Source organism: Paramormyrops kingsleyae, chromosome 3 (genome assembly GCF_048594095.1).
Source record: "Paramormyrops kingsleyae isolate MSU_618 chromosome 3, PKINGS_0.4, whole genome shotgun sequence".
NCBI lineage: Eukaryota > Metazoa > Chordata > Actinopteri > Osteoglossiformes > Mormyridae > Paramormyrops > Paramormyrops kingsleyae.
In genome coordinates, this window is record NC_132799.1 from 28,821,001 (window position 1) to 28,843,761 (window position 22,761).

The 22,761-nt window shown below is 46.5% G+C and overlaps 1 protein-coding gene across 1 annotated transcript in view; it reads right to left on the reverse strand.

Annotated features, from left to right (window-relative positions):
* LOC111843130 (protein kinase C-binding protein NELL2a-like) overlaps window positions 1-22,761 on the reverse strand; it is a 43,084-nt gene that overhangs the window by 13,236 nt on the left and 7,087 nt on the right. The window contains exons 4-14 of the mRNA XM_023810423.2: window positions 19,114-19,264; window positions 16,952-17,125; window positions 16,764-16,860; window positions 15,959-16,031; window positions 15,771-15,853; window positions 15,237-15,365; window positions 14,585-14,687; window positions 12,535-12,626; window positions 12,352-12,454; window positions 11,822-11,950; window positions 5,316-5,441 (exon numbers count right to left, since the gene is read on the reverse strand). Coding sequence (XP_023666191.1) covers window positions 5,316-5,441; window positions 11,822-11,950; window positions 12,352-12,454; window positions 12,535-12,626; window positions 14,585-14,687; window positions 15,237-15,365; window positions 15,771-15,853; window positions 15,959-16,031; window positions 16,764-16,860; window positions 16,952-17,125; window positions 19,114-19,264 — 1,260 coding nt within the window. The remainder of the gene's footprint in view (window positions 1-5,315; window positions 5,442-11,821; window positions 11,951-12,351; window positions 12,455-12,534; window positions 12,627-14,584; window positions 14,688-15,236; window positions 15,366-15,770; window positions 15,854-15,958; window positions 16,032-16,763; window positions 16,861-16,951; window positions 17,126-19,113; window positions 19,265-22,761) is intronic.

The following is a 22,761-nucleotide window of genomic DNA, read 5'->3' on the forward strand; positions in this document are numbered from 1 at the left end:
AAACAGCGGTGCTGTGTTCTTATATCATGAGAGGTCTTGCAGGTGGTACGCTCTCTTAACGCATCTGCCTGGTCTCAGCATGCAGTCTGATCCCATACTGCAGCCTCCCCTGCACTGGTTTCTGGATCTCTGTAACTGGAACACTAGAACTGTCCAAATGCCAAAACTGCAGAAATGCAGGGAAAAAGTTGTATATAAAATATTTGTATGAATGATGTATATTTTATTCCAAAACCTAAATTGGGCATATTAACTGGGTGTTCCAATTCTGGATGTGAGCAAAAACAGGCAGAATAACACTGGGCATATGTACTAGCAAGAGATAGCAGAGCACTGTGTTTCACTGCAGAGTGACTAACAGACAATGAGCACCCTGTAACAACAGCGTCTACTTACACAATCTGTAAACCTGTCATTATTCTACAATATGTCCCACTATATAGATCATGATGTACCAAAAATAACAGTATCCGCTTTACACAATTTACAGTTGCATTTTATTCTCAGGCGCCATGTCTGTTGTAAGGCTATCTCTAAATAAATACTGATGGAACCTATGGTGGGTGGGATGCTGTCAATCATTGGCTGTTTAACCCAAAAGGAAGCAAGAAAGTAACCAAATCAGAAGGGATTTAAAACTGCCAGTGATTGACATTGGCAGGTTTATGCCTGAAACACCTTCAACAGAAAACTTGATTCTGCTGGAATTACCTTTCAGCTTTTTTTTAGGTTGTTCAGATATACTGGGCAAGCTGAAGCTCGTAGGAGTTCTACTTACACAAAAATTTTGTCAGGGCAGAATTAAAAATTATTGGTTCAGAGAGATAACCAATCAAATTGTAGAGGAGGTGGGTTTAAGCAACTAGAGGAGGTGGGACCAAGTATCTGATTGGTTGATCCACCTTAGGGTGACCAGATAATCCATGTCATCCCGGACACCTTGAGCTAGGACAGGATTTGTAACCTACCATTTAAATTAAAAGGACCTGGATTTCACTTAAGCACTGAGTTCTTGCTGTGTGCTGATTGCATGGTCAGTCTCCTATAACCATGCACGTGTCACTAATGTTAATGTGAAACAGCTGGATGAGTCTTTCAGTCAAGGAAACAAACTAGTCAAAGCACAAGAAAAACTTAATTTAGCCAAGCGCAGGAGCCTTTCGGTTTTAAGGTAGTTTGTAAAACCTGAAGTAGCTCAAGGTGTCTGGGATGACGGATTATCTGGTCACCCTAATCCACCTACTCTAGTTCCTTGGACCCACCTCCTCTATAATCTGATTGGTTCTCTCTCTAAACTAATCATTTTTCTTTCTGCCCTAAGGATATTTTTGTGTAAGTAAAACTCCCATGAGCCAAGCTGAATGATCGTTGCTGGCTGCATTGGTGCTGTTCTCCTCTCAAAGTACTAAATATTGCAAAAAAAAAGAAACAAATTGGTGACAGCTTCTCAGACAAACTGGGCAGGAATCTGTCACCAATAAAATGCTTTCGCCAAGTAGATCAAGGCAATCAAGCAGACCTGCTTTCATCTCCGATGACAGAGACACACAGAAAACAGTCAGAGCGGGACGAGCAAATGAATATGACTTCACTCCCTGCCATTCCCTGAAGCTCCCAATTACACACACCACTTTTAGAAGTGCATTTCTATTGAGCGCATGGATTGGCCACCTTGACTCTGTATCGGATAAGCAGATTGGATGATGGATGGAAAGGCACACATACTGTATGCAGACACAGAAATGCTATTTGGCGACGGCTTAGGTACAGCCTTCTGGCCAGGAGGCTGACTCAGGGTTCGCAGCCATCTGTGACAGGGCTCGCTCTTTCATTATGGGGATTAACAGCTCTTGGTGGATAGCCCGGATTCCAAGGGTCACTATGGCGACGAAAAGAGTCCATCTGACCATCAGGGTCTCCAAATGCCTGGAAGAGCGAGGGCCTCATCTGCTAGCAGCCTGTAACTACATTTCTTTCAAAGATCGAGTCACCACCACCCTCGATATTTCCAAGGTTTTCTACTAGCCTGGTACCTCTATGTTGAATGTTCTTATGTTGCACTTCTGCTCCTTGTATGGTCGTATTATGTTCCTGCTTTGTTTGGTAGAGGTTGTGTAGCTCCTGCTCCGCTACTGTACCCAAGCATTCAAGCTCAGTCTAGCCACACCAACGCGTACTCTCCTCCTCGTCAACATGTATGATTGCGATGTGCTATGTGCCGCACTTGCATATCACTTTAGACAAAAACATCTGCTAAATGCTGTATATAGATGCATAACGGCCGTCCTTCTGAATCTCTGCCCAAACTTCAGAACACGTATCCGACTGCTGCCAGTCACCTGGGTCTGCGGTCTGCCCCATACAGACAGTAATGGGACAAGTTCTAAAAATGTACCCCGAAATGAAACCTCCCCAAGTCACTGAAGATTTTCGAAACACATTTCTAAACCCCCAAGTGTATCAAAACTCCAAAGCAGAACTGCAAAAAGTAATAGGGCTGAACATCTTTCAAATGGTCCAATTTTATTCTTGTTTTCTGTTTTTTTTTCTCCCCAAAAGTGTAACCTGATTTTAAAAAGAGCTACAATAAGGAAGTCACTTAAAAAGCAGATATCAAAATGCTATGGTGGGGGGGGGGGGGCAGCTTGCTGTCCTAAATACATATTACATGAGAAAGTAAAGACTTTTGCATCCCAAAGGTGTGTGTGCATATTTCTTTCTAATTTAGTGACAGGCCGTGTAATGGACTTTGCCTAAACTGCATGCCAAAGCACAAAGACTGGGATCGCACTGCCAGGCTCACCATGATCAACTCACAGGGGCCCCCGCCAGACCCTGAGCACAACTGCGATTTATTCACTTTAACAGACATGTTTGTCCAAAAAGAGATTTCTGAGAAAGCAGTGACAGACTACTCTTGGAGCAACCAGAGGTTAAGGGCCTCACTCTGCCGGCCCTCAGATTTGAACTGGCAACCATCCGATTACAGGCAAGGTGTCATAACTTGCGGGGCCACATACTGCCCCCAAGGCTAGAGCACCCATCCCCCCCACCCCCGTCAGTCAAGGGCAATAGTGAGGTGTGGAGTCACGTGTGACAGATACAGAACAAAGTGACGGGGTAGGAGATGAGGATCAGGAGCTAAAAAACATTCACCAACACCAGGAAAAAGTATAAACTAGAAGTTCTACCTAATTTACGGCATGAGACCTGATACTAGGAAGCAACAAGCAGCCGGAATCCTTATATAAACAGCAGAGCTTTTTAACTGGCAGCACTTCCAGGTTGGGTCACAGGATGTGGAAGGGTCTCCACAGCACCTGTGACCATTCAAATGCAGCTCCCTCTGCAGGACTGGAGGAAACATCACAGTTTCCCCTCATTTTACAAAATAAGTTGGTTTGGAACGCAGTAGTATTTGTGTACACTGTGATGTTCCTTATTCTCCTTGTTTGTAAGATGTCTCGAATAGAAATGAGGTCTCCCTGTCTCCAGCCAGACTCCTCCGAGACATAACTGCTAACCGCTAGTTTCAGCTAATAGTCCCACACTGCTGCCAGAATTCAGTTCACACACAGAACCCTACAAATGACATCGCTAAATAGTTTTAGGATTCAGTTACAGCTCGTTTTAAACATCTATATAAAGATGCCCTATTTAACTTCAAGTTCTTATAGAAAAAATATAATACATGTCCCTCAGAGTTACTATGGCAGCATATCATTATGTATGAATGATTATAAAACAATAGCCTAGTTCAGGTTTGACTCCCAGTGCTGATTCGAGAGTGATTCCAAACATGCACCAATTTGTATGTAATCACACGTAGTAATTTTTCATTGCTTATTACTGGCCATGATCTACGACCACTCTGACGGTAATCTTCCAACCCACGGTGTAAATAGGGCACAGCTATATCTGCTATATCTGTAAATCAGCTTATCCAACCCGCTTACTCTCGTGTGTGACATGCTAATCAGGCACGTGATCCCTCACGCGTGTGCTGATCATCATATGTACGGATCAGCTTGTTCCCATGAGCTCCAAAAAGCCTGCTTCTAAGCCTTCTTGTATCCTTCCTTGATTGTGCGATACTTTTTGCTGTTGGTATTTTCCTTCCTGGGATTTAAACCATGTGATAAAACGCTTCCCTGATAATTATATTACTTGGCTGCTTTTAAGGAGTGATCATCACGTACCTCTTACCTATTACGATCGAACCAGCTTTACGTCAGAGTGTAGGACTCTGGAAACAATGCCGGGTAGATATGACAAGCTATTAGTACAGCAATGTGATCATGTGACTTTTACATCACATGCTACCTCAGCTACTTAATGGAGCTCTGGTCCTTGGGGAAGTGTGTGAATCATCAGCAGTGGGTGTGGAACCTAAGGGCAGCTCTGGTCTGGGATCAGCTCAGCAGGGAGCAGAGTGGGAGAAGGATCAGGAGCGTGAAGATCAAACGGGACTGTAGGAAAGAATGGGACGCCTTTACAAGCCGCCCCGTCCCGTGCACAGAGGCAGCTCGGCGCTTATAATTCAGTCCGAATTGGCCGTTCCCCCCACTCTGGAGGGGAGGCTTAAACAGATCACAGGCTCACCGGCGCCACGGGGCTCAGTGAGGGTGTCTCAGAGGAACTGCGAACTGTGCTATGCACTCCGCTGCCAACAGAACGATCTAGAAGAGTTGTGAAGTGCAGGTTGGGGGGGGGGGGGGTCGTTCTCATGGTGCAGAGGGAAGCTGGGAGCCCCATGGCTGTGCTGCAGGATCTCCGAAATGCTCCCGGGAGGATCGGTACGGTCGGCCCCGTCTCTGGTCCTGCTCGCCCACGGCGTGGGGCCAAAATGATGGGTCAGGTGACCAAGCCCCATGGCTGTGCATATTAATCACAGCCAATCACACCGGCGATATGCAGAATCAGAAGTAACCCCGGACACCGGGGCTCTCCGTCAGAGTGTATCCTGGGGGGTCATTCTGTCCAGATACTTAATAAATCGGCCTGAGTGTTTTTTATATCTAGAGACTAATGGAGACGGCTGCATTGTTGGTGCTACGCCTCAGGGCCATTAATGTATCAGGAAAAGGTGTTTGATATTGCTAATACCCAGTGTGACTTGGACTGTATGTTCCACTTGAACAGTACAGATCCCCATTAGAGTTAATTATAGTCATTTAGTCAAGAATCGACATTGAATTATGATTAATGATTGGTCGTATTGATGGCATGGTAGGACATGTGACCCAGTCCTTTGGGAGTGTGCCTGTTTATCCCCGGCTGCCGGGGACTGGGCCCACCCACCGTGAAGAGCTCACCTGTGCAGGAGTAGTCGTCGATACGGACGTAGCCGGCGAGGCAGACGCACAGGAAGGAGCCGGCGGTGTTGACGCACACTGTGTTCTCACGACAGTAGTGCTTGCCCTCTGCACACTCGTCCACATCTGTAGAAAAACAGCACGATGGCAGAGAGAGGAGAACGTGTCAGTTTTAAGGCCTCAAACACTCCCGGGGTCCTCTGATGGAGCACGACCGAAGAATTTTGTTCAACGTGAATCTGTCCGGAAGGCACTCGTTGGCCTGTCTAGACCTTCTGCGCAGCCTGTTTAACGATATAATTGCCTGACCTCATTCTTGACTTTTTCTGTAGACCCTTCAAACTTCGCCCAACTATGCAACTGGATAAATACCATCTGTTCACTCTGACTGGCCACTGGAAAAGCAAACATTGAGTTTTCTGAAAGAACTCTACAGAGAACCCTTACTTGCAAATTTCTTCATCTCTGTTCCTTTATCTACACAAACACCAGCGATCACCCCCCCCCCCCCCCCCCACCTCCACGCGTCTGCCAAGTGTGGTTTTATAATCCACCGCTTTCCTTCACACCTTCATTCCTCCTCGCTTTCTCTCACATCTCCCGTCGCAGTGTCCTCCCCTCATCTGCGTTTCCTCCGGCTAAAAAAAGATGGCCGCCGTCATCGGCATCAGGAAGATGCTATGCTCAGGAGCATCGAAACATCGCTAAGATATATCGCAGGGTCGCTGCAACAACGTGGTGCAGGCGGCCAACCTGAGACACTGGCTAATGTTCTGAGGTTGCTCCATGTTAGCTGGTCCTGTACTAATACATATATACACACACACACACACACACACACACACACACACACACACACACACACACACACAAACCCATATATATATTGTTATATAACAATGAAAACATATCTGCTGGGGATCTCTTGCAGTGGATATTAATGCAGTGTAATATAGACCACAAGACTGAAGCCCTTTTTCAAGATCCTGTCACTGGAATGGGACACGATTCGCGATTCCCAGGCTAGGGGAACAGAACATCAGGCTTTGTTACCCCGGTGATTCTGATATCACGAGCAGCCAAGGCAGCCAGTCATAACCGGCTAGGGCTGCGATGTCAGGTCTGATCAGATCTAGGGCTGGGGGGCGGGGGGGACAGTGCTTCTACCTGCCTCTGTTTCTATCCATCTCAAGGAGGGGCCACAGGCAGCTACCAAGAGGAAGGGGCTATGCAGTGCCCAGGTAAACTGATCCAGGGTCAGTGTGCTACGCCATACCTCTATATCTCATTCACCATAAGATCATAATGAAAATAACGGCTGGGGATAATTATAGGTATTATCGGTATAATTAACAGAGCTACAAATCAGCGCTGTTAGAATGTGACGTGTAACGAGCTGGGGAGCCACACCACAGCAATAAAACTCAGCACAATTACCGACTGGTCTCAGTCTCAATCTCCTGTTTCCATTAATTATGTTTTTTTTTTTTACTGCAAGAAGTACAACAGCAGTTCCCACTCTGGGACAATGGAGTATAATTGTCGCAAGGCTAGTCGTATCATTAACAAGCTCCAAGTGACTTTTTTCATGCCTTTTAAATGCAAGACTGTGCCAAGACCAATGGAAATCCCCTGAAGGTTAGTGCTACACTTCTTCTTCTTAATGTTTTCTTTATTTACGAGGCTTTAATTATGTCATGTCTCCTTTGGCTCAGTGTGGAGAGAGTCCAGTACGTCAATGAGACTGAGATGCACTGTGCTTCCCCTGATAGCACACAGGACTAGCATGACAATCGCATAAACAGCATGTACTTTCTGCGATACGGTCTCGGTGGAGTTATCATTTTGAGTCATCGCCTTTATAAAAGCACAGCCTCAGCTACAGAATCACCAAAGGTTCTTTCAGCGGCAGGAAAAACACTCGCATGAAACCGTCAGCTTTCATTGATGTCAAACCAAGCGGGGATGCCACACAGCAGTGGAATACGATGTCGGACATCTGAAAAACACGGCAAGCCAACAGACATCTCAGCCGAACGATTTCTTCATACGGTGACCCACGTGCTTCGAGACAACTGCTCAAGTGGACAGATTAGCAATAACCGCCAAGAACAGGCTTGGGTGGTGTTACAGTAATATGGTTGAGTACTCTGTGACTGTGAATCTTTATACTCAACTGGTTGGTTGAAACAAAATTTTGGTCTGGATTTTTACTTTCTGGATCTTAGACGTACACCTCTGCACTTTCAACTACTTCAGGTTTTACAAACTACTTTCAAACTGAAAGGCTCCTGTGCTGGGTTAAATAGTTCTGTTCTTCTTGTGCTTTGACTGGTTTGTTTCCTTATTTGAAAGACTCATCCAGCTGTTTCATATTAACATTAGTGACACATGCATGATTATAGGAGACTGACCAATCGGCATACAGCAATAACTCAGTGCTAAAGTGAAATCCAGGTCCTTTTGATTGAAATGGTAGTTTACAAACCCTGTCCGAGCTCAAAGTGTCCTTGCTGACACGGATTAGGTGGTAGCCCTACACTTAAATCGACCCCTGAGCACAAGCCTAATTTGACACATTCATACAGTCAGATTTTAGCTGGATAATTCAGGTGCCAAATTTGTCTGCTCAGTGGAAAAACAGCAGGAACATGCTGGGATAGGTACACTATTACATTAACAAACAGAAACATTTCCCCTGGAGATACTTAATGTCTGTATCTCTGGGTGGTAGACTATATATACTGCTTTATTTATACGTAACTGTCATTCAAACTAACACTTGTTTGGTTTGTAAATACGTATGTTTGACTGTTTGAACGAATTCTGATTCATACCATGCCCCAAGTCGATCATAAAAATATACAACACCCCCATTATCCAGTTCTGCAAAGCTATACTGGAACAGACAATGCACTCGCTGGGCTGTAGAAACTCAGTCAGGCTGCCCCCGCACTGCTGATCATCATCACTATATGGGGATTTGCACAAATAACACATGATCGAACCCTGGGCTCTAGCACTGGACCGACTTAGAGGAAAATACATACACTGAAGGATTAGGAGTCTCTTGTGAGCTGATTCCGGTCCCTGATTCAAGAGAGTGAGTCGATAATATCAGTGTGGAGTAAATGAACACAGCTTACGGACAGAACTGTGTGGTCATGCTTGCTTTGCTGCTATAACAAAACGGTGGGAAAAAAACACACTTTGTTTACAAGCAAAGTGCTCCATGGGACTGTGACAAAACAGCAATAATATCATGCAATATTGCATTTGCTGTTTATTTTTACCTACTTGTGTTTTTTGGTTTAAAGTGACCAACAGCGAAAAACATGGCTGCATCCCCTCAGGGCCAGGCAACGTGAGGCAAGGACCATATTTCACTGACATTGGTGGCCTCATTATCAATTGGGGGGGGGGTGCTCTTCGGGTCTCATTTGCTGGTGTTTTTCCCAGGATTCTTTGAGAGTTCAGTCGCAGGCCCACCTATTCCCACAAAAAGCAGCCCCTTACCGGGGATGCTGTCAGTGCACCCTGGAGTTGTGCCTTTGTTCCCCGGTGACCCCCCGGCGTGCCGTCACACTCTCATTCCTTTTCCGAGACGCTTCCGAGACACGAGGTAAGAACAAACCCGCCGCCTCGTTTACAGCGGGACACACGCCAGGGAGACGGGGCGGTGTTTTGACAGGAGCAGATCTTGCCGGAAGGCAGCCGAAGTTTTGGCAGCGTGAAGGTTTTCCGGAGCATTGCTGGATAGGTGCTCTGTGAGGTGGGGAGGGGGATGTTAAATTAAGAACATTCCAGAACGAATGACCGGCACGATGAATCACAGAAGTGCCCCTCGATGCTTCGTTACTGGCAGAAAACAGCCTTTTGCCCGATAGATGACTCCGACGGAGTGATTTGCAATTGAGTGATATGCCGTTCGGTGCGAGAAAGATACGGTCATATCGACCCTTTAAATTGGACTGCATGCATGACAAGGACCAATGCATTGTCCCAAGGGAGAACATCATTTTGGTACGACTGTACCAAAAAAAAAAATCAAACAGACATTATTACATCCAAAGTCCATACAGGATAAATGCTGGTAGACAACAATAGTTTAAGAACTGTGGACATGGCAAAGAGGGATAATTCCTACAGAAAAGCTTTAGGGACGACATATTTGTGTTCTGATCCCAGCACAAACACCTCAGTCAGCCAGCTATTCATCCAGTCCTTCATCACTTGAATCAAGATTGTTGGTGCAAGACAGAACAAAAACATACAGTCTCTCAGATCCCATGACGATACTGCAAATGATCATCCGCAGGGCTCCGGCCCTTCGAATCTTCCCTCTTACGGTACCCTCAAGATTAATCAGTGAGTATGAGGCTAATTAAAATGCTTCCCAAAAGCATACAAAAGCAGCCAGTACGTGTTAACACAAGTTAAACAAGCATCACAGTAGGGCCGACGCAGATGATGTCTCTTAGCTCGCAGTGACGGCTTATCCCGATCCTTGACACCGTGTTGCTATGTTGCTACTTAACACAGTCCTGGAAAACACCATTTCTGCAGTGTTGAGTTATTGAGCACGTCATTGTAATCTGACAGAACAGCTCTCGGGCTGAGAAAGCCTTATGCCCCAGAGTATTCATGCCAGTACTTTCATAAAACATTTAGCGAGAAATGATCTCACCACCTTTTTTTGGGGGGGGGGCAAGGCTGAGGCACATCTTCAGTTCTCCTGGAAGGTTGTCAATCATGTTCATACTTACAATCCCCCCCCGCAACCAATTAAAACTTATTCTAGTCATGGATGCATTTAGTGGTAGCAGAATTTCCACACATGGAGGACCTTGAAATACACGTTTATCAAATATTTTCTTCATGTTTGTCAAACGTTTCTCTAATTCTATGCTCGTCAATCTCTAGGACATCCTGAGGTCTCTATCACAGGGTGTGTCCTCCTTCTTCATTCGCCACCCACACTTCAGGTCACCCGCCACTCAAACCGAGGGCCAATCAGGGTGCATCCGGCAGCCTGACAGCCTCCGATAGATGTATGCTGCACCCAACATGTGAGCCGCCCCGAACGTTTGGGTTTCTAAGCAGGAAGCGGGAACTTGACAACTGTGCAGACACTCCGAGCCGGAGTGATTAGCAGGCCGAATGCTCGCATGTTAAATCCCCTGAAGGTTTTTATTCTGCCTGCGTTGTTAAAAATCCCCGACCCCCACTACTGCCAATCGGTTGTGGGATGCGAGCAGGAAGTCCCCTGTGCTCTACAATCATGCCACCTCACGATTCTCCAAACCAAACACCAACAATCGAAGTGGGAATGGATGCCTAGCTGCTAGTTAGTTTGTCTTTCTGCTTCTGTGATGGATTCTAAATCATCCATCTATCCCTGGGGTGGGCAATCTTACCCGCAAAGGGCCGGTGTGTATGCAGGTTTTTGGGATAACCTGTAGGTCAGCTGTTCAAACCCAGGTGTGTAGACTCTTCAGCCAATCAGTCCTCTAATTAGTAATCTAATTAGGGAGTTGCAGCGAAAACCCGCATACACAGCGGCCCTTTGCGGATAAGATTGGCCCCCCCCTGATCTATCCATATTCTAGTCAAGGCAGCGTAGGGACCTAGAGCCTATTTTATGCAGCAAAGGGCACAAGGCTGGGGTACACCCCAACTGAGAGGCAAGCCAATCACAGGTCACGTACATGCACTCCTACACTATTAGAGACTCCAATTAGCCTAAGTGCATGTCTTTGGATGGCAGGAGGAGACAACAATGGATTCTACTGCACATTTTAATTGAGCAAAATATTAAAACCCACTTTGCAGCACATGTTCACTGATTATCAGGGGTGCAAATGTGCACCGAAGAGTCTTACTGGACGACGGCCACTTAACACGCAGCTGCACCGTACGGCACCGTCGCACTATACTTCATGGCACATTTTACAGTATCTAACAGCCGAAATGGGGACCTCACAGCCAAAACTCCGGAGCCGGAGAAGGGAACGCCGGCATGGCGAAGTCCCAGGAGCAGAGTAGGCCAAAAAAAAATATGGCGTGTCATTTCCTGCCGTCCCACGGCAGTCCCCCACCCGCTCTACACATTAATCACGTATGTACGTGTTGAAGGCGTGAGGAGCGGAGGGGAGATCCTTCACACCACTGCTACACTGAGCAAACAATAATCCTGAGGAGAGCCGGCTGCTGGAGCAGAAATACGTCAGGAGACTGCATTTACAAGCCCTTTAGGACCAAGGAGCCGGCCCATAAAACATATAAACTGATACCCAACTGCCGGTTAACGAGATGCAGGAGACTAGTCTAGTCAGCAGGTAGGGAGATACTGGAATGTGCAACGCGTGCGGGAAACGGGAAATTTACGACTGTGCTCAGCAAAACGTGCCGCGTTCGGGATGTCAGGCATCTCAGGTAGGATCTCTGCGAGGGAGGGGTCGGCACCCTGGCGATGAGCCCGGGAGGTGGTTGCCGTGGTTACATACCCTCACAGTAAGCCTCGTCGGCACGCAGTGGCCGAAAGCCGTCCCGGCACTGGCAGCAGGCCGCCGCCTCCAGGTTGATGCAGTCTGAGTTCTCCATGCAGCCGTGACCCTCGCCGCAGAAGTCGTGCCCTGGGGGACGGTGGGGCACAAGTGGTTGGGGAGTGGAAGTAGCCTATCAGAGGGTCACATCTGCTTGCTGTGACCCAGAATATCGTAACTTCCCGTTAACTGCCCTGATTTTTAACCCAGCCAATCAGGAACTGCTGATCAGGAGCAGTGAATAAAGTAATCTGCTCTTCACTATTATACATTTACATGTGTTTATTTAGCTAATTCTTTTGTGAAATGCAACATATAATTGAAAGAACAGGGTCACAAAGTCCCTGGAGTAACTGGGGTTAAGGGACTAGTTCAGGGACCCAACAGTGACATCACTCTGCCAACCCTGGGATTTGATCCGTCAATCTCCCAATCACAGGTATAGAGTACGCTTGTTCTGGCAGCCTTTGCGCGTGTCAACGCCTCCCCACCTTTGCAGACTCTGCAGCATCGGTCTGTGAGGGTGATCTGCTCTGATTCCAAGCAGTTCAGCTCCGGGCAGCCAGGGGGCTCCACTCGACGCATCGCCCTGTCCTGATCGCAGACGCAACCATTATCAGCCAGCGGCTAATGCTCTTGAAAAAAGCACTGCGGAGGTTAGAAGTGTTACTCACCTGGCATTCGAACAGAGTACATGTTCCGGAGGGGTGATGCATCGCCTTCCTGTCCCCTTCCACGTACACTCTTCCACCGAACAGGCACACCACTGAACACAGAAACAGACAGTTAAACAGGAGCACCTGTGCTCATGTGTTGCGGCAGTGAGCTTTACCACGCTGACGACGTGAACACACACATACACACACCCGCAGGATGGAATTAGCTCCATTACAGAAGCATCTACTGTGTTCACAGCTCGCTCACAGCTAACAATTTCAGCGTGTGAAATTAAAAACTGCAATTTACTAACAGAGCAGAAAAGGAAACAGGTTTTTGCTTTTTATATCAGTGTTATTTTCTTTGTTTCTGAGTTTAATTTAGTTTGTCTTTATATAGTTCCTTTCCCAACATAGTTCCCCCAGTGTCATTAACGGACGTACAAAAGCTGAGGGTAACAATAGTAAATAAAGACAAAAAGGAACAAAAGCAATGGCTACGTGGTCCTTGCTGGCAGGAGGGAAACGGTATTTGCATGTGTGATGTTTGTTTTTGTTTCTTTTGAGGGAAAATTAGATGGACATTTGAAGATTTAACCTGAAGATTGGCAGATCTCATTCCAAAAAGCGTCTTTCTTTAATCACCGTGAGCCTGGAACTTAACACAAACCACTCAAGTAAAACATTCAGCCACAATAAAAGGATGAAATTGCAGATCAGGCTGGATACAAATGGGTGCAAAGCAAGACAATGATGATTTGTTGTGCCCCTGTTGCAGGTGAAGACTTGGATTGACCTTCTGTCTCAAAAAATATACCTGTTACCGAAAATGACTGAAAATTGGTTGCAAAAGACCAAAGTCAGATTCACCAAAAATATCTTCTCGCGGGCAAATGTATCTGTCCATGTATAAAAGCTTATTAACCTGCCATTTACCAGTGAAATGGCAGATTTTAAGCAAAGAGACAAGCGTATTGGGGGTGTGGATTGGTCTAAGTGCTTCTCAGGGACGACAAACCCCCCTACCCCCAAAAAGACGTGACCTAAAGAAACCACTCATTCTACCAGATAAACTACTGGATGCACATACAAAGCAGCGCGGACCTAAAACTGCATCCTCAAGGCTAATCAACTCCTACCCCAGATGAATCCCCGCAGCTGCGCCATAAACACACTCGCACGACGCCATTAAATGTGCAAAAACCAGGCAAAGGACTCCAGAGACTGCGTCTGTGGCATGAAGGCACGTTTGATGTTTAATCCATGCCTCCTGAAACACAGAGCTTCAACGTTCCACAACACCATGAGCAGAACAGCAGGGAAAGGTGTCCTCAGTGTATGGATTAGAAACAAAGTCCTCCTAAGGCATAATTAAAATGCTAATACATATTTGACTCATATTAATAACTGCTAATAGATTTAATCACCAGTAAATTACAGATTATTGTACATGTACAAAACTCTCTTCTTTAAACTGTTAGACTTCTGCAGTTCTAAATTTCAATAGCAGCCACAGCAGATTATAAATAAATAAATAAATAAATAAATAAATAGACGCTCCCTGTCCAGGTACCCTAATAAAATTATTTATATGACTGTGATACATTAAATGCCCCATTTTTTCTGCTAAATGGCTATTGGTAAAATGCATATAGATATAAATTAAATGTTATTTCTGTAAGAGAGAGTTGGCAGAAGGGCTTTGAACATGTCCTTTTATCTGGGGGGGAAAAAAAATCACCATCTACTAGAGAAAAATCGTTAAAACAAGAAAACAGAGCAGAGAGACATAGTTCTTATCAGAAAACCCCCAGACTGGTAAACACAGGAGAGATAATTTCATTACTTAAACTTTGATTTTTGTGGTTCATATTTAAGTCTCTTCTAAACATCTGTGTTTGGAAACCTCGTCCTGAATTATTTATGTGGATGCAAATGCAAACGTCTCCCGAGACGCGATGCGGGGTAGCCTAGCAACACGGAGGCACGGTCAGCCGGTGACGGCCAATGGCGTCGGGAGATAGCGCGGAGGTTTGGAGATGCGGTTTGGGACCACGGGTCTACTCACGCTGGCATTCCTGGCAGCACGAACCATTCACATAAACGGGGGTAGCATCAGGGGGGCACTGGGCAGGGGGGCAGGTAATGATCTCACACTTAACCGTGCCGTTCTGGAGGGGAAGGAAGAAGAAGAAAAAAAAAACACTATCATCTCGCTCTCAAAATGCGAGACTTTTTTAAACATCTTCATATAAACATGCTTTCAAAAAGGCCTCTGCTGAAAGCTCAGGGATGACAGAACTGTTTATCAGAATTATTATAAGGTCTGTGTTTATTCTGGGTGTAAATTAATCCAAGTTTAGGGTTAAACCCTCTGAACCAGGCCTTGTGATAAGCTTGGTAAGGACTCTGCCTATGGCTCAGATCATGGCCTGTAACTGGAGCTCCAGGGAAAACGCAGATGTCATTGTGTGAAGGGATTAACAGGCCAGGGTATGTCAGCTGCTCACTGCAAGAGCGCCTCTGTATGATCAATGCAATGAGCCGCGCTGGTCCTCCAATCAGTGCATGATGCCATTTGATTCTCAGTGTGAAAAGTCAGCTACCTGAGGCTGGCAGGCAGTAATACCGCGGGGTCTCACAAATAAAGCGACGGATAATATTTCTGAAGGAAATAGCCACAGCAGAAAGATCCCGCCTGAGGTGAAAGAGGAGAATACCATGCAGGAGCAGTTTCTGCAGCCGTCTGCCCAGGCCTCGCCCTCCCTGTAGACCACGCCTTTTACGTTGCAGGTGCGCTCGCAGTAGCACCGGTCCAGGTCGGTCATCTTGTCTTCAGCTAGAGCCAACTGTCCAAAGAAACAGACAAGCCACTGTCTCGGTCAGTGTGCAGTTGTTTGTGTACGTCAGCAGATTCACAACAAGAATTCAACTGAGTTTGCTTTTCATGTATAACTTTCCAATTAATCAACTATTTCATTACTACAATTGACTTACAGATATGGCAACTCATACATGATTACAAATGTGCAATGATGGGTAACATTTTACATTAACTGCACCTTTGTAATACGTTCATTATGCATTTATAGAACATTCAGTGCATCTTCATAAAGCATCTATAATGCATTCGAACATTCAGTGCACCTTCACAATGCCTTTATAATGCATTCGTAGAACATTCAGTGCACCTTCATAATGTATCCATAATGCTCTGCTCTCCTCTAGCAGAAGTGGGGCATTTTGATCAATACCTTGCTGGACGTTTTGGCCAAGATGTCCTGCAGCTCCATTATCTTCTGTACGAGTCCATGGAAGTCATTGCAAGTGGGGCAGGCTGAGTAGAGAAGCATTACTGAACCCACACAGTTTGAGACACTTTACTTAGGATAAACCACCTGGAGTTTGAAAATCAGGAAACGCAATCGAGTCAAAAACTTACTGCGGTTCAAGTCAGGGCACTGTGAAATATACCCCTGAGGGATCACAAGTAGTTGGACATCCTGCATTATCCCCTGCGAGCAACAACAAATGAGCTTATGAGATCAGGGCTCCATCAGCATGCTAACTTCAAGTCATAGTCACGTCGTTCTGCTAGCTTGTCCATAAAGTCATATAGGAGGGTGTTGGATGTTCCATTGAAACCATGTGAATAGTGATTAAGTCATGTAATTAACAAGGAATTTGTATCTGTGGTTAATGTCCCATTAACTGTGAGGAGCAAAGGCTGCAGACATTATTAGTGTCGTTTTCTGATTACTGTTCAAATGATTGAGTTATATGATACAGGACATTGGGAGTAAGAAACTATTTTTGGTGTGTTTTGGGTTGATTTTTACATCTGATATATTTAGTTGTATCTTGTCAAAATTAGATCAGAAGGCACGGAAACCTACAGAACTCTGATCCTAATCGTATTTCACCTTCAAACGAACAAGACAAATTTCTGCTTAGTTATACCAAAGAGCTGATAAATTTGACAGTCAAAAAACAACCGGAAGAAAAGTCCTTGAGTTCATCAAATCCTCAAACTCTGACACTAATAACCATGACGCTACAATATGAACTAATAAAACCTCAGAAGGTCCAGAGGCTTAAGATGCTTGTTAGCATCATAGCTGCCAGCCTAGTTTCTTTAATGGGTCTGGGGATGTGGCCCAAGAGCTGGAACTGGAGCCTTAACAGGATCTGATGAATGTGCATGATCTTGATGTGGGCCTTGAACTGAGAAGCTACTGGGCGAGTACCTTAAACAGGGCGTGGCCACTGCCCCTCTGTCCAAGCCAGAGTGTAGCCTCCTCTGGTAAATCCATGGCTGGGGGCTCCAACACTCTCTCATACACCCTGAAACAGACCAAGGGATGTTGGCTGATGGGGGAGGGGCTTTCTGGACATGGACACGCCCACTGGTCAGCGGCGGGCAGGGCTTGCTTACCTGTTGCAGTCCACATGCAGCTGGAGGTGGGAGGCGCTCAGAGCCACTGACAGTTTGTGCCACTGGCCATCCGCCAGAGCGTAGGGGAAGATCTCGGTGCGAGGCTGATGGCCCTGGGACCGGTAGTGCAGGCGGACCTCGCTTCGCTGTCCACTGCTTTCCAGCTCCAGGAACCTAAGAGGCATCACAGAGGGCTGAAAAATGGCTACAATGCCGGGCATTACAGAGACCGTCTGGCTTTAATCCATCTGATCCCATAAATATCCAGAACCTTAAATATAATACTATTGTACCACATTAAGCTCAAATATAAGTGTCAACTAATAAAGAATTTATCAATCCCCTTATTGTAGGGGTTCCCAACCTTTTGATCAGCAAGATGTGTAGAAATATCCGAGATCGGATTACAGACGCTTAATAGAAAACTGTTGCCAACGTCATCAGTTGTTTGTTAACCACCGGGGCGAGGGGGACTGGCAGTAAAATTTGCCCTTGGGGGGTAGTGGGGGTGGGGGGTGCCTGTAGATCAATCGGTGGGCTGGAGTTAAGTTTAGTTGCTTCAGATACAATCAGAACGTGCGAATGTCAGGTGTGGCTTGAAAGTATATAGTTCACGGGTGTCAGACTCCAGTCCTGGGGGGCCGGGGCCCTGCACATTTTTGGGTTTCCCCTCATTTAACACACCTGATTCAACTCCTTGTGCTAATTACCACACAGCTCTTGAGCTGAATAATTTGTGGTGGAACAGGGAAAGACCTAAGCTACACAGGGCTCCGGCCCCCCAGGACTGGAGTTTGACATCACGATATGGTTTATATTTTGAAATGAACTAATCCCTCCCCTGAACCCCCAGCGTTCTGCGGCTCGGGGGATCACTGGCACCAGCAGGTGGGAGCCCCTGCTTCATTTCATCAGATCAGCTGAAGAAGAGCATAACCCTCCCTGCCCGCATTACTGGGAACACAGGAAACAATAAACCGAAGGGAAATGCCACCGCAGTGTGAGCTCCCCAATCACATCACGCTAAAACTGATATTCTGAGTCTAAACCGATCGAAACCTGACCAGCTCCATTAGACGCTCTGGTCGGGCAGACAGAAGGATTACCCCCCCCCCCTCCCAGACACTGCCTGTAAGCTCTTAGGCGTCCACCAAGAGCCCGACTGACACCTAAACAATCGGGCGCCTCTGAGCGTGCGAGTCCCCCGAGACGAGCCTCCTCTCCGCGCACAGCAGCGGCCTCAGGTCTCTGCCCTTCGCGCTTCGCTTCACCGACGTCCGTCATGCGGTCGCCGGCTGTCGCTTGGAAGGATCAAGATCAATAAATGGGAAATAATAAGAAAAAATAACGTCTGATCCCCTTTTCGGTGAGCGACGTGATTGTTTTCCCGAAGTATCCTGCTCAACAAAGGAACTGAAAATACTTCTGACCTCAGCAAATATAGATTTAGATTTTTTTTAAATAGCTTAATACAGGAAGTGTAGTTGTGGCATTGCCTGGAAATATTTGTATTTGTAAAAATACAAAACATGAAAGCCTGATGACATCCTGAACAAAGTTTATTAATCACTGTAAAATGAAACACGCTTAGAAACATCAAAGTGGAAAGATTTACACAGCTGTCAGTCACCCTCTGGTGCCAATGGATGGAGTCATACTGCTGTCAATCACCCTCGAGTGCCAATGGATCATGTCAAACTGCTGTCAATCACTCTGCAGTGTCAAAGGGTGATGTCATATTGTTGTCAGTCACCCAATAGTGTCAATGAGTGATGTCATACTGCTGTCAGTTACCCTCTACTGTCAATGGGTGATGTGATATATTCTTTTCAGTCACCCAATAGTGTCAATGAGTGATGTCATACTGCTGTCAGTTACCCTCCACTGTCAATGGGTGATGTGATATATTCTTTTCAGTCACCCAATAGTGTCAATGAGTGATGTCATACTGCTGTCAGTTACCCTCCACTGTTAATGGGTGATGTCATATTCTTGTCAGTCACCCAATACTGTCAATGGGTGGTGTAATACTACTATCAGCCACCTTGCAGTGATGTATGATCTTTTAAATGCCTCGGTTTCTTTGTAGGATATGTGACATAAAAGGCGAGGCTAAGATCCCGCCCTCCAAGGCACTGGGCTAATCAGCTGAGAGAGCCTACCTGTGCTCGGCATTTCGGATGGACAGGATGACTCCTGAGCTAGCACGATCCTGCCGCAGGGTCACCAGCAGCGTGAACTCGGTGCTGCCACGCAACTTCTGCCACATGCGGCGGGAGGCATCGGGCGAGGAGCTCACACTTCGGCGTGAGTCTGAGGGGAGAGGGAGGGGAGAGGGGTGGGGCATATGAGGAGGCAAGGACGTGAAAGGGTGGAGCATATGAAGAGGCAGAGAGGTGAAGGGGCAGGGCATATGAGGAGGTAGGAAGGTGAAAGGGCGGGGCATATGAGGAGGCAGAGAGGTGAAGGGGCGGGGCATATGAGGAGGTAGGAAGGTGAAAGGGCGGGGCATATGAGGAGGCAGAGAGGTGAAGGGGCGGGGTATATGAGGAGGCAGAGCGGTGAAGGGGCGGGGCATATGAGGAGGCAGGGAGGTGAAGGGGCAGGGCATATGAGGAGGCAGAAAAGTGAAAGGGTTGGGCATATGAGGAGGCAGGGAGATGAAGGGGCGGGGTGAGGGGCGGGGCATATGAGGAGGCAGGGAGATGAAGGGGCGGGGTCAGAACAGTTCAAAGCCCCGAACAGCAACCTGCATCAGTGAGTCAGAGAGCGACTTTACTCCATGGCACAGTGACTACAGAACAAGCCTGGGGGCACGAAGATCCCAAGTTTGAGTCACAGAAGCTGCACCCAGAGTGCTGGAATATAATAAGACGTATGAATAATTAAAGTGGGGTAAGCCCATTTTAAACAATAAATAATAGTAATTCCACACAGCTCAAACAAGCTTATTTAGAGTCAGATACCCAGATGCTCTTTTTCTTAAGACTGGACAGAATTTTCACAAGGATAGAGGTCAAAGTGCAGCCTGCAGCTTAAACCTCTCTGTGTGATAAAACTCTGGATTAAAAATGTAACCAAACATTACAGACTTTTAGCAGAATGAGCCCAAGCCAGTCAGGGGGTGGGTAAAGCACTGCAGGAGGTCCCCCCCTCCCCCCTGCAAAAACCAAAAACCCTCCCCGCTGAAGAGGTGTCCCAATCAGCCTCTATACTGGGGGGACTGAATCACTCTTTGCAGTGGCAGATGGATCGATGTGTGAGGGCCACTGTAACTGCCACTGTAACTGCACCTCCCTGACATTTAATAGCCGGAGGAAAACCACCTCCTGTCCGCAAAGAACCATGTACCAAGATATTCTGCCTACTAGTCAAGCACATCATCCGAGGGGCTGCTCATCTGGGGGTGCGGATGGAGATTATCTGTCTGCAGGAAACTGGCACTTCTTTTAATTAAAATTTGTAGAATTCCCCTGGAATATAGTAGGGTAGCGTAAAATGCCAGGGGATTGGTGGCGGGGGAATGTGCCGTTACCTCCCTCACAGTCACATGTCAAAGCCAAGCCGGGGGGGGGTGGGGGGGGGGCAATAGCCAGCCTCATTCTTAACCACCAAATCAGCCCCCCATCTGGAACTTTGGCTCAAAAAACCCCCACCACAGGGCGGACGTTCTGACTATACTGTGTCCGCTGACAGCGGGGGCTCAGTTTCAAACTGCTGTATTCCTGTTCAAGCCTAGAATTTATGAAGTTTTAGCGTGCAGTGTCAGCCATTACAGACACTAATCACATTTGCTGTACAGAGCCATTACAGACACTAATCACATTTGCTTCTGTGCGGCTGTACAGAGCCATTCTACAGACACTAATCACATTTGCTTCTGTGCGGCTGTACAGAGTCATTCTACAGACACTGATCACATTTGCTTCTGTGCGGCTGTACAGAGCTATTCTACAATCACTAATCACATTTGCTTCTGTGCGGCTGTACAGAGCCATTCTACAGACACTAATCACATTTGCTTCTGTGCGGCTGTACAGAGTCATTCTACAGACACTGATCACATTTGCTTCTGTGCGGCTGTATAGAGCCATTCTACAGTCACTAATCACATTTGCTTCTGTGCGGCTGTACAGAGCCATTCTACAGACACTAATCACATTTGCTTCTGTGCGGCTGTACAGAGCCATTACACAGACACTAATCACATTTGCTTCTGTGCGGCTGTACAGAGCCATTCTACAGACACTAATCACATTTGCTTCTGTGCGGCTGTACAGAGCCATTCTACAGACACTAATCACATTTGCTTCTGTGTGGCTGTACAGAGCCATTCTACAGTCACTAATCACATTTGCTTCTGTGCGGCTGTACAGAGCCATTCTACAGACACTAATCACATTTGCTTCTGTGCGGCTGTACAGAGCCATTACACAGACACTAATCACATTTGCTTCTGTGCGGCTGTACAGAGCCATTACACAGACACTAATCACATTTGCTTCTGTGCGGCTGTACAGAGTCATTCTACAGACACTGATCACATTTGCTTCTGTGCGGCTGTATAGAGCCATTCTACAGTCACTAATCACATTTGCTTCTGTGCGGCTGTACAGAGCCATTCTACAGACACTAATCACATTTGCTTCTGTGTGGCTGTACAGAGCCATTCTACAGTCACTAATCACATTTGCTTCTGTGCGGCTGTACAGAGCCATTCTACAGACACTAATCACATTTGCTTCTGTGCGGCTGTACAGAGCCATTACACAGACACTAATCACATTTGCTTCTGTGCGGCTGTACAGAGTCATTCTACAGACACTGATCACATTTGCTTCTGTGCGGCTGTATAGAGCCATTCTACAGTCACTAATCACATTTGCTTCTGTGCGGCTGTACAGAGCCATTCTACAGACACTAATCACATTTGCTTCTGTGCAGCTGTACAGAGCCATTACACAGACACTAATCACATTTGCTTCTGTGCGGCTGTACAGAGCTATTCTACAATCACTAATCACATTTGCTTCTGTGCGGCTGTACAGAGCCATTCTACAGACACTAATCACATTTGCTTCTGTGCGGCTGTACAGAGTCATTCTACAGACACTGATCACATTTGCTTCTGTGCGGCTGTATAGAGCCATTCTACAGTCACTAATCACATTTGCTTCTGTGCGGCTGTACAGAGCCATTCTACAGACACTAATCACATTTGCTTCTGTGCGGCTGTACAGAGCCATTACACAGACACTAATCACATTTGCTTCTGTGCGGCTGTACAGAGCTATTCTACAATCACTAATCACATTTGCTTCTGTGCGGCTGTACAGAGCCATTCTACAGACACTAATCACATTTGCTTCTGTGCGGCTGTACAGAGCCATTCTACAGTCACTAATCACATTTGCTTCTGTGCGGCTGTACAGAGCCATTCTACAGACACTAATCACATTTGCTTCTGTGCGGCTGTACAGAGCCATTACACAGACACTAATCACATTTGCTTCTGTGCGGCTGTACAGAGTCATTCTACAGACACTGATCACATTTGCTTCTGTGCGGCTGTATAGAGCCATTCTACAGTCACTAATCACATTTGCTTCTGTGCGGCTGTACAGAGCCATTCTACAGACACTAATCACATTTGCTTCTGTGCAGCTGTACAGAGCCATTACACAGACACTAATCACATTTGCTTCTGTGCGGCTGTACAGAGCTATTCTACAATCACTAATCACATTTGCTTCTGTGCGGCTGTACAGAGCCATTCTACAGACACTGATCACATTTGCTTCTGTGCGGCT